The sequence below is a fragment of the Papio anubis genome, chromosome 10 (assembly GCF_008728515.1).
Source record: "Papio anubis isolate 15944 chromosome 10, Panubis1.0, whole genome shotgun sequence".
In the NCBI taxonomy this organism is placed as follows: Eukaryota; Metazoa; Chordata; class Mammalia; order Primates; family Cercopithecidae; genus Papio; species Papio anubis.
In genome coordinates, this window is record NC_044985.1 from 111,946,253 (window position 1) to 111,958,987 (window position 12,735).

The 12,735-nt window shown below is 39.7% G+C and overlaps 1 protein-coding gene across 7 annotated transcripts in view; it reads right to left on the reverse strand.

The window, feature by feature from the left end:
* Positions 1-12,380, reverse strand: part of SPHKAP (SPHK1 interactor, AKAP domain containing) — a 194,964-nt gene extending 182,584 nt beyond the window's left edge. The window contains exon 1 of one of the 7 annotated variants that reach the window (XM_009183245.4): positions 11,752-12,380. In XM_009183245.4, coding sequence (XP_009181509.2) covers positions 11,752-11,779 — 28 coding nt within the window. In that variant the 5' untranslated portion in view covers positions 11,780-12,380. The remainder of the gene's footprint in view (positions 1-11,751) is intronic. The other 6 variants (XM_009183248.4, XM_009183247.4, XM_009183246.4 and 3 more) reach the window with 6 other exon arrangements.
* Between the last annotated feature and the right edge of the window lie 355 nt (positions 12,381-12,735).

The following is a 12,735-nucleotide window of genomic DNA, read 5'->3' on the forward strand; positions in this document are numbered from 1 at the left end:
CATGGATGACATTGAGGGGTTCAAGGCTTCAGTGGCTAAAGTAATTGCAAATTTGATAGAAATAGAACTAAAATTAAAAATGGAGTCTGAAGATATAACTAAATTGCTGCAATCTCATTATAAAACTTGAATGAACGAGGAATTGCTTCTTATGGATGAACAAATAAATTGTTTTTTTCAGATGGAACCTACCCCTGGTGAAGATGCTGTGAATATTGTTGAAATGACCACAAACAGTTTAGAATACTTAATTGATAAAGTATCCTAAATGCATAAACTTAACTGATAAAGCAGTGACAGAGATTGTGAGGATTGATTCTAATTTTGAAAGTTCTACTATGGGCAAAATGCTATCAAACAGCAGAGTATGCTACAGAGGAGTCTTTCATGAAAAGTAGAGCCAATCCATGGAACAAGCATTTTTGTTTCCTTATTTTAAGAAATTTGCACAACCACCCCAATCTTCAGCAACAATCACCCTGATTAGTTAGCAACTACCAATGTCAAGGCAAAACCCGCCACCAGCAAAAAGTTCAGAACTCTCTGAAGGTTCAGATGATTATTACCACTTTTTTAATATAGTTTTTAAAAATTAAGATATCTACATTGTGGTTTTAAACATAATACTATCACACACTTTATATACGATGCTATAGAGTACACATAACTTTTGTATCCCCTGGAAAACAAAAAAAATTGTGTGCCTTACTTCATTATGATATTTACTTTATTGTATTGTTCTAGAACCAAGGTTACCATATTGCTGGGGTATATTTCCTTTCCATCTTGTTTCTCTAGGAATTTGTGATAGTTAACGGAAAAGATACATGCAATAAAGTGGAAAAACATAAGTTAAAACTCAGGGTTAAGAATACTAGAAATTATAATAAGAGGTCAATATGGTTAAAAGGAACACAGATATTCAGGTCATAAATTTCTACACTGTTGTTATAATTGAGCTTTGAATTTGTTTCTAGGACTTCTGGCAGCTGAAGTGAAATAAGGAGGTGAGAAATTACATAGACATTATTTTTTCTTTTTCTTTTTTTCTTTTTGTTTTTTTGAGACGGAGTCTCGCTCTGTCGCCCAGACTGGAGTGCAGTGGCCGGATCTCAGCTCACTGCAAGTTCTGTCTCCCGGGTTTACGCCATTCTCCTGCCTCAGCCTCCCGAGTAGCTGGGACCACAGGCGCCCGCCACCTCGCCCGGCTAATTTTTTTGTATTTTTTAGTAGAGACGGGGTTTCACCGTGCTAGCCAGGATGGTCTCGATCTCCTGACCTTGTGATCCGCCCGTCTCGGCCTCCCAAAGTGCTGGGATTACAGGCTTGAGCCACCGCGCCCGGCCAGACATTATTTTTTCTTATGGAAAAGTAAAGAAGGTATTTAGACATGGTTGATAGACACGTTTTTCCATACCAGAAAATTTCAAGTGCTTCCAGTTTTGTTTTGGAGATTTATTATTATTTTAAGTAAATCCAATGCAGTCTTAAGTACAATCTGTTGCATATCATTTTATTCTTGGCTTAAATTCTAAATATTTGTGTGATTTGAGTAATTCATTTAAGTTTTCTTGACTTTGGTTTCTTCATCTGTAAAGGAAGGGGACAGGGCAAGATGACCTGCACTCAAGTCCTTCGTAATTCTAATATCCCATATCCAGTGGGTTCCCATTTTCCCAGCATAGAGAATAGCACTTATTATTTAAAAAGCCAAGTTTGCCTTTTTATAAATTTGCCTTTTGATAAATAGTCGCTTCTTAGGAAGAAATATTTTTAAGTTAGGGGTCACCTGTCAATTATGTCGAATGCTCCGAAGAGTTAAATAAGAGAAGGACTGATCCGTTCGGTTCGTTTGCGAGAGATTGCTCAAGAAATGAAAAGTTAATTTCAGAGTGGAATGAGTGTCAACTTCCTGGTGTACTGGGTATCCACTTCCTTGCATGCCTCTTTACATCCTTTGATTTGTGGCCCCAGCTGTACCCACTGTGCAATTGGACCCACACACTGTTAATGTAAGGAAGGCAGGAACTGGGTCTTTCTTACTCCATTGAGAGTCTTGAAGGTGTCAGGAGAGAGTGTCTGCTCAATAAATGTTGCCTGACAATTGACTTTTGAATCTTGTTCTTACTTACTTCTGTTGACATGCTACCAAAATCAGTGTTTTGTCAACCCTGTGTAGCACAGATGCATCTAACGTGAGGTTTAGCATCTAATGTCATTGTTTATCTTGAAAATTTTTGGAGTTAAAATAACCTTTGAAAATCTCTTAAGAGGCTTAGAAATTATGGTATGTTGGATTTTGTGAAAAAATCTTATAAAGTTGTGTGTGTATACATCCTATATAAGAATGTATAATATATAATAAATGTGTAAGTTAAATACAAGTCTACTATATTTTTAATCATATGAGGATGAAAGAGAAATGAAAGAATAAAAAAAGGAAAATGATCATGTCTCACTGTATTTGCAACAGTTAAAACCATATAAGATACAACATCATTCCATCCCTAAATAGCAGAAGCCTGTGTACTGTGAAATGGGTAATGTGTGAATTGATAACAAGATAAGTATGATTCCCAGTTCACACTCCATGTCCCCAGGAGGAGAAGCCTGCAGGCCATGGTATTTATTGTGATTATCTGGAGCTGGTCCACAGGACATACCTCCTGACTACTTGCACAGCTGCTCAGGGTGAGACTCATTTCTCCCTTTTTCCAACTTCATTCTCGTATCAATACGTCCAGTTATATGTTACTAGGTAGTGATAAGGGTCTTTGGAGGTCTAGAGCAAAAACAGAGTTCTGTGAGATCCTCTGGAAATCTTCACAAGCCAATGCAAAGTTGATCACCTACCATTTCAACCCTGAGGGTAACCGGATCAGGCAGGATGGGCTAGGTTATACTGCAATATCACACAATTCCAGAACCCCAGGGGGTTAAGACCACAAAGGCTTATTCATATTTCTTACTCATGCTACATGTCCATCATGGACTAGTTTGGGGCTCTGCTCCAATTCAACCTCATTCTGAAACTCAGGCTGTTGGAACAGCCACAATCTGAAATCTGTTAGTCACCGTGGCAGAAAGTAAGCGAAATACAGCACGCCACACATGAGATCTTTAACACTTACACTGGAAGAGACACGTACCCCTTCTGTGCACTTTGCATTGGTCAAATCATATTATGTCACTATGTTTTATACCAAGGAGAAGAGCCAGTACAATCCTGCCCTATGCTTAAGAGTACAATTGGAAAACTTGCTGAATAATATTAATGACCACTGCAATAAACATGTGCCAAACAGTGAATTTGGTAGGGTTTCCAGGTCCATCCTGATCTGTCTGGTTTTATGTTCTCAAATAACTTTTAGTTCTTTCAGCTCAGGCACACTGAATGACTCACATATCTCAGAGGAGGAACAAATAGTCTTGTCCCTCTTCCCTTTTATTTAATAAAGAAAGAAGGACACAAGGAGAAAGAAATAAGATGGAAATTAATCCTCGTAGAATTTCATGTGTCATTTGATGGCCAGGATGATCAGTTTTTAGTTCAATTAGTGTCTGTGGTAGACTGAATAATGAACTCCTTCAACGATGTCCATATCTTAATTTCTGAAACTTGTAGTATATGTGACATTGTATGACAAAGAAAAATCAAGGTTCAAGATGGAATTAAGTTTAATAGCCAGCCGATCTTAATATAGAAAGATTATGCTGGATTATCTAGGTGACCCAAAGTAATCACAAGGTTTATTAAAAGTGAAGGAGGGAGGCAGAAGAGGAGGCCAGAAGTCAGATGGTGTGATTGGAGAAAAGGACTGAACTATCGGAGAAAAGGACTGAACTATCTATTGCTAGCTTTGTAGATGGAGAAAGCTGGTTATGAGGCAAGCCATATAAGCAGCCTCCAGAAGCTGGAAAAGGCAATGAGACCATTTCTCCTGCGAAACCTCCAGAAAGAAATGCAGCCCTGGCCACACCTTGACTTTATTCCAGTGAGATCCATGTCAGACTTCTGACCTACAGAACTGTGAGATGATAAATGTATTGTTTTAAGCCACTCATTTTCTGACAATTTTTAAAAGCAGCTATTGAAAAGCAATACGATACCTTTATGTTTTTTGAACTAACTTGTACTTCTAAAACTATGGCTACTCTAACACATTCAGACACTATTTCAATAATTTGGCTCCGTAATATGTAGTTAAAAGGAATAAAAGGAAGCACATTGGTCTGCATGTTATTGTTATTGTTTTTGGAGAAAAACTCTGTTAAACCATGTGGCAGAATATGTCACCTCTTCTATCTCAAGCAGAAATGTGGCTTGGCGTGCAGGTAGAGGCTTTAGTATCTGAATTCTTAGCTATATTGGGAACAGATACAAACCTTCTAATTCACATGCTAAACTTTGTTGGCTGTGACTCCCTATGTTTCCATTGCTTCCTGTGGCGTGTCAAAGCCTCTTATAGCATCCACCCATCTTTGTAACTGCTTTTGATTCAGAGACCATATTTTGAGAAAGACTGAATCAAAAGACATTCAGAAAGAAAGTGATATCTTGAGATTACATAGTAAAATCATCACCGGCATCTCATATGCTTCAATGACATTCTTAGAATATGGGGTGAAAAATGTCTGAAATAAACAAAACTATGTGGCATGAGAAGGTCTTGCAGGACTCCAGCGTGGAAATGGACTGGCATTAGAAAACTGAGAGGGACGGTGATGGAGTTAACATTACACTTTGAGTTTGAAATCCTAGAGATCAAGTTCTGGCTCTGCCACTCACTACATGAGTAACCTTCGACAAGTCATTTAACTTTTCTCAGTCTTGATTCCTCATCTTTAACATGGGAATATAACGCTCACTTCCAGTTTCCATTTGGAGATACTATTATTTTACACAAGATTTTTGGTTTTTAACAAAAAATCACAAGCCCTATTGAAAAGCAAGGAAAAAAGAAAAATACTTCCAAGGGATGAAGCAACGAACAGAACCAGACCTAGGTATGGCACAGATGTTGGAACTATTTGGCAGAGAATTACAAATCATGATTTTAATTGAAATGGTTCTGATGGAAAAGGCAGACAGCATGCAAGTTCACATGAGTAGTTACAGCAGAGAGATGAACACTATAAGGTAAAACTAAATGCTAAATGGAAATGCTAAAAATGTAAAACATGGTAACCAGATGAAGAATGCCTTTGATAAATTTATCAGTAGAATGAACTCAGCCAAGGAAAGAATCAATGAACTTAAAGATAGGTCAATAAAAATTACCCATCTAAAAAAAAAAAAAAAAGAAAAAGAAAAGGAAACAAAAACACAATTAGAAGAGAACATCCAAGAGCTATATTCTAATATATGTGCAATTAAAATTCTAGAAGGAAAAGAAAAATACAGAACAGGATAGGAAAAACATTTTAAGAAATTATGGCTGAATTTTTTTTTCAGAATTAATAACAGGCATGAAGTCACAGATCCAAGAAGCTCTTTGGACAGAAGAGATGTCAATACCAGGCAGAAACTTGGATGTATGCAAATAAAATGTCAGAAATGGAATAAATGAAGAGTTTTTTCATATTTCTAATTGTTCTAAAAATATCTGGTGATTTAAAGCAAAATATATAGTGTGTTTATGACATTTGCAAAAATAAAATATATGATGACATTAGCGCAAAGGATCAGAGGAGATAATTCAGAATGTACCCTTGTAAAAACCTCACAGTGGATGTGAACTGGTATGTTAAAATGTAAAGGTAGATTCTGCTGAATAAAAAGCATCTTCTAAATCCTGGAGCAACCACACACTTTTTAACAGAAGATAAATAATAAATCAATAAAGAAAGTAAAACAGAATCACAAAACAATTCTCATTTAACCCAAAGCAGAGCAGACATTTTTAAAAAGAATAAAAAACATATGACACAAATAGAAAATAGCTAGCTAATTTATCCCTATCTACAATCTTGACAAATGTGAATGGTCTTAACACATCAATTTAAAAAACAGATTTTTAGATGAGATAAAAAGGTAAGATACAATACCCTATCTATAAGAAACAACTTACATTTGAAGAGATAGATATTTTTAAAAAGATAGGAAAAAAAAAAAAAAAAAAAAGGAAGAAAGGGTATCTATGCTAGTATCAGATAAAGTCAACTTTATCTCTGAGTTATGTGAGCTATTCACCAGTACCAACTTTAAAAATCTATCATGAAACAATCATGTTTAGAAGAATTCATTCAGTATGATGGGAAGCAATGGCTAAAGACTATTCTTGTACTTCATAATACTGTCTGAAGCCTCACATCCTTTTCAAATGGTTGAAGTAGTTTTCACATTTCTCAGATGATGAAAATAAATCACAGAGTAGGTCAGCATTTTACCCCAGAGTGGGTAACCAATCACTAATATGTGACAGAACCGGATCTTAATTACTGTGCTGTCTTCTTTACAAAAAGAGTTTCTGTAAGTATAACGCTTCTTCCCACCTCTGGGGGAACATTAAAAACAGTAAAGCCCAATTCTCCAAGACAAGCTTTCTTTCGGATGGGTGGTGTTGCTTCAGTTCTTTTAAATTCCTTGATTTCACCCGCCTCTTTCAAGAGAGTAAGACATTTATCCATATCATACCCAAGAGAGAGTCCCTGCTACAATACAGGTTGTGGCATTACAGAAGACTAAAGTAAGAGGGACATAGAAGATAAATATATCCAAGATACAGGTCAGCACATCCGGGAGGAGGCAGAGAAGCAACAGGTCAGGTAACTTGACCAGACATTCTCAGCCATTAATTTCAGAACAGGACTAAGCACCAGATCTCCAAATATCAAATACAGGGCTGGGTGCGTAGCTCACGCTTGTAATCCCAGCGCTTCGGGAGGCTGGGGCGGGGCAGATCACCTGAGATCAGCTGGAGACTAGCCTGATCAACGTGGTGAAACCCGGTCTCTACTAAAAATACAAAATTAGCCGGGCATGGTGGCGCATGCCTGTAATCCCAGCTACTTGGGAGGCTGAGGCTGGAGAATCGCTTGAATCCCGGAGGGAGGTGGAGGTTGCAGTGAGCGGAGATGCCGCCATTGCACTCCAGCCTGGGCAACATGAGTGAAACTCCGTCTTAAAAACAAAAACAAAAGCACAAAACAAAACAACAACAACAACAAATCAACAAACAAATATAATTCATCACTGTTTCCTCTTCCCCTCCTTACCGTTATTTGTAGCTGTAACTCTGTAACACCAAGAAAAAATTCAAATGAGTAGCACCAGCCAAAGGAGGCCACTTGTAAAACACAATATATCTTAATCATTAATTTATGAGATGATTGTAAAGGGCCCATCAAACTTGCCAGTATCTAAAGTGTAGTTTTAATGTTGGTCTTTTAAGCCTTCTTTTTTTCTTTTTTTTTCTATTGGGAATTGCCTTCAGAATTCCAGTCTCTTAACCAAGTATCCACAACCCAGCAACAAAGTGGACTCTCAGAATTTGAGGCACCAGGACTTTCTAATTCCCAGTTCCTTTCTCTATAGGAAATTGTACCTCTTGGGCAGTGTTACCCTGAGAAGGGAGTGAGACTTGGGGAAGGTGCCCACAGCTCAGTGCTGGCCTTGAGGACAGTGTGCATTCCAAAACAGAGAATGAAGTGAAGTGTACTCTTAAGGCAGCATTTCATATTTGTCCCTGTTCCTCAACTTAAGAGCAATTGATTAATCTTTTCTGAAAGTTTTTCATAAATAAGACAAAGAAATTTAAATGTACTCTTAAATTTCTCCTTTTGTGTAAATCTAAAATCAGTTAACCTTTCTATAAAAACTTGGTGATGGAAGATCATGGTCTAGTATACAGTGTTGGGTTGTTTGCTCCATTTTAAAAAATCAATTTTATTTTTCCTGGAACTAACATACTGAGAGGTAAGATCTTGAGATTCTGATGAGTTTTAGTGAAATGTGTCCACGTTAAACTTTGGATTGGTTAAAACAAAATGACAGGAAGCCTATACACATTATTACACATGGAGAAAATCAATACAAATTATTGTTTCAAAAGTTTACATTTGATGAGTTTTGATGTTATCATTTGAAGTGCCATATAAACATTTTATTATTAAAATAGAATCCGGTAAACCAAGCAAAAAGAACAAAACAATACAGTATAACAATGCAAATGTTTAGAAAGCAAGGAACTCTCTTAACACTCAAATTCAAGCTTAGATATGGTCAAGGTGACAAACTATTTCTGTTTGCTAAGAAAGATTATTTTTTAGCACTTCTTGGCTTTAAAAGATGGTCTCCTTGCTTTTAGGCTGCCTCCCTGTGTTCTGATGATATCCGTGTTTGTCCAAATTGTGTACCAGAATTTATTTTTCCCTCCATTTAAAATAAAGTATGGATTTTCCATCAGTACATGAAAGAAAACTGGACTTGAAGGCAGAAGAATTTTGTGGATGACCTAGCTCTGCTACATACAATTTATATGGATTTTTAATACAATTATTTGCTTTATTTAATTTCCTTTCGCTTCAGAGTTTTCAGCTAGGAAATGGAGATGATAATATCCATCATAATTGACTCACAAGGATGTGATGATCAAATAATTTAATATATTAGATAACACTGGATAACACCTTACTATACACACACTAGTTACCAATATAAAAGTGACATTGACTTTTTTTTGTAAGTGGAAACTTCTGCATTGTATTACAGTGTACTATAGAACAGATTGGATGGAAGTCTTTTGATTCTTTTTTTGTTTTTCTAATATCTAATTTTGTGACTTAGCGAATCAAATCAATTTTCCATAAAATAGATGACTAAAGAACCTCTATCAAAGCTTTTAGATTTAAAAAAATCCCCCTTAAATTTTTTTTTTTTTTCTTGAATTGGACTACTAGTCAGAAAACACTTGGATTCCAGGTCTATAATGCAGCTGACATGGAAACATTTAATCTCTGCACAGCTTGGTTTCCTTACGGAAGGTATCTTCGAGCTTTGATAACCAGTGATTTTAAGAAATCTGTGATGTAATCCACATAACTTGCTGCACATTTAAAAATGAAAATATTCCTAGTAAAAATGAATTGGAGTTTTCACGGAAGGAAGGGAATACAGTTTAATAACTCAAAGAACCCAAAACATTTCCTTTAAAACCAAAACAAAACATGTTTTACAGTTTCTGAAGTATATGAGTCACATTCAGTTTTAATATCAATCTTCACAGAATATCGCTTGATTGAAATTTCAGTAATTTATATTTGTGTTTAATTGAAAATTCTAAGAAAATGGAAAAGTCAACATAAAAACATATTCTCTAACTCACTCAATATGTTATTAAATCATTTTGTTTTCTCTAATTATTAAGTAGAATGTCTTAAATTGTTTTCTAATTCTTAAGAGAAACAAAGATTTATAACCACCAACTTAATTTTATTGGATACCAAAAATGTTTTCAGATTTGGACATCACAAGCCTTGACCAGTAACAATTTGATATTTGCTAATCATTGTTGTTTTCTTCGAAAAGCTTACGTAGAATATTCAATAATCAGTTCTTTAAAATGCAATGTTTTGTGAACAAGTAGCATGACTAATACATGATTTGTCTACACCATTGAAAATTTTAATTTACTTTTTGCATGCCAATCCCTATGGCTTTCAATTAAGTCTTATAGAAAAGAAATGATGTTTCTTGTATACAAGGAAATAGAGGATTGAATCAACTCATGTGTAGGAGTTAATTTACACGACTAAGAATGCTAATAAAATACCCGAAATCGCTACGCTGATTTGTGGAAATAGGTGAATAAAGAGTCATGTTCAAAAAGCTTAGTTTGCTGCAGCTGATATTAAACCTATATTAACATTTTAATAGGCTACTACAAGACACAGAGCAATATCATTGGAGTTGCTTTGCTCTTTATAAGGTTATTTTATAGTACTGAGACAGAAATAATATTAATAAATTACTGGCACAATGTGTTTCTAGTCATTTAGAAAATGTTCCAGTATTTGAATAGAAATATAGTCAGGGTTCAGGCACAGCTATATTGGTCTGTAAAACCGGATTAAAGAAATGAATCTGTTATCAAAAATCTCTATTGGAAGATTATTAGGCCCACCCAATTCACCATTTCAATTCTAACGACCATTTGCCCTAGACAGTAGAATAGACAGGTGGAGAAAGCGAGCTTCCAGTTTACATGACTTTCCAAACACCTTAATGCCTTTGCTTAAATATCACTGGCAATTTTTTTTTTTTAAGTTAAGAAAAATCGGCAAAATGGGAAGACTTAGCGGTGGTCGTTTGACCCTGTTGGGCTGGGGCAGGGATCGGGAGGGTGGGGACTGAGACTTCAACTTAAGAGCTACTTAGGGGGGTGCACAGAAACCACCGCGGGCCTTTTCTGAAGCATTTGCTACCCCCGCGGCGAAGGGACGCTTAAGGAGGAAGCGCCTGTGGAACTGAGAAAGCGTTATTTCATCGCGGAATACAAAAAATTCAAGTCTCTAGATGGCAGCCTTCAATACCTTTGGAAAGCAGTCTGTCTCCTCCTCCGCCACCCCCACCTCCCCTCCCACCGCATCTCGGCTCCTTGGCAATGTAGTATCACTACATGCGTGCCCTGGCCAGTGGATATTGGGTTTTGCTGCTCTCCAAGAATCCGAACTTAACGTGTTTATTCTAGGGCCTGGTGCTCTCCTCTGGAAGCTACCTAGCTCTTTGCTTGGGGAAAAGAGGGAGTAGGGATGGCTCCAAGAGCCACGCTAAGCCGCTGCCGAGGGGAGGTGGGGCTGCGCCGCAGCCGGGGCACCCTCTACCTGGGAGCAACAGCATCCTCCGCTCCCGGCGCGAAAGCTCCGCGCCCAGCGAGTGCAAAGAGCGCAAAGGCCACCTGCCCAACTGGTGGAGCAGGAGCAGCACCACCGCCCCGATTCACCCAGACGTTTATGGGGAAGACATAAAAATCTCGGGTTCTTAAATTCGCAAAAGACTGAGTTAGAAGGAGTGCGGAACAGGGGCAAATAAGAAACAGGAGAAAGAAACACGCCCCGAAAAACACGTTACTTGCACCCGGCAGCCCCTGTGGGGGCGTCCCTGACCTACGCCGGTGTGGGGACGAGAAAAGCCAAAGGTGTTAAAGAAGGAACTCGCAGACTGGCAGGGAGTGTGGGGGCGGCGGAGGACGGTGGGACTGCAGGAGACCCAGGTCTTTTCTGTCCAACCTTAAGATCTCGCTTTGGGGGTAGTCTAGGTGTCGGTCGGGAGTGAGGGACGATCTTCCCCACCCCAGCAGCCCCAGACACCCGCCCAGGTTAAGGTGGACGGAAAGCGGGAGTACTTTGCCCTAGCCCGGTCCCCTCCTGTTTTAGACCTTGGAATCTGGCTCCTCACAAGGTGTGAAACCTCTCCAAGCTGTGTCCGCGGAAAGTCCGGCTCCTGGCTCCACCCAGGGCAGAGCAGACCTCCGTCCCTGGGCCTTAGAGGCGGGCACGGGGCTGACCCCCAACCCGTGCCACTCCAGTGCACAGGCCCCACTCAGCATCGCGCGCTGTGGGGCAGTTGACAGGGACCCCTGTAGCTCCAGCGAGGCTGGACAGGACTTATTTACAAGTGCAGTGACCCCTGCCTCCTCGCTGGGAGCCCCGTGCAAACCGAAGCACTCTGGGGCAAGTTGGTGAGCGACTCACAACGCGGAACGGAGTTTGATCCACATGATATTGGGCATAGAAAGAAGAGGGTCTTACCTTGGTACAGAGAGCAGGGAGTTGCCATCCATTGTTGATGGGCGCCTAGAGAAGAAAGACGGAAAGTGCAGGCGAAGGATAAGTCTGTGGTGCTAGGACCCAGCTCCCAGAGTGGCAGACTGGCGCGCGCCAGGAGAGAGGCGCGCAGGCTGGGGCGGCGGCGGCGCCCACGGAGACTCGCTCCTCCCTGGCCAGCAAGCTCTGTGCGCTGCGACCGCCCGCTGTCCCCTCCCGCCGTCCTCTCTGATCTTGCAGGAGCGCTTGGCCAACGCTCCCACTTTTCTGCCTGGCTCCTGCCTCCTGCAGGGCGGGCCCCAGTCTCCGTTGTTCGAGGATCTTGCTCTACCGCTCATTCGTACCTAGAAACATAGGTGACTCCGACCAAATGTCTCTTTCCCCACCCGCCGTCGGTCTCCCCTCCCTTTCTCTCTGGCGTACAGTAGGTCTGAGCCCTGAAGTTGTTCACCCACTTTCCCACATTCACGCCCTCACTCCTGGCAGTGCCCACAGTCCCCACTGGTCGCGCGCCGCTCCTCTGGCTTCCTGTCTGGATTTCATTTTCGTTTGTGGTCTACCATGTTATGGTCGATCACTCAGAACCATGCTCTCTTTGACGCCCCCAAGTCTTTTCCCTTTATTTGGACTTTCTCTCTTGGTTTTGGTTTTCACTTTTCTTTAACTCATTTTGCTTAACTGTGACTTAGTCTTCTCTCTCTTCTGTTAGAACCGTGTGCGCACACAGAAATCTCAAAACCTATGAGAGCGGCCATCCTTCCGAGGACAGCACTCGGAACCCGGGAGGAAGAGCTGTCACAAACTTCCCCAGTTGCCGGCTGGGTATCTCCCTGAGCAAAAATGAGAGTTGTCTTAAGAAGAAAGACACTGACAGTAGCAAGTATCTGCTAAGATGAGGGCGCTGTGGAATCTGCTTCTTTTCCCAATTAAAAAACAAATTAAAAATAAAATTTGGGACTTCCACAAATG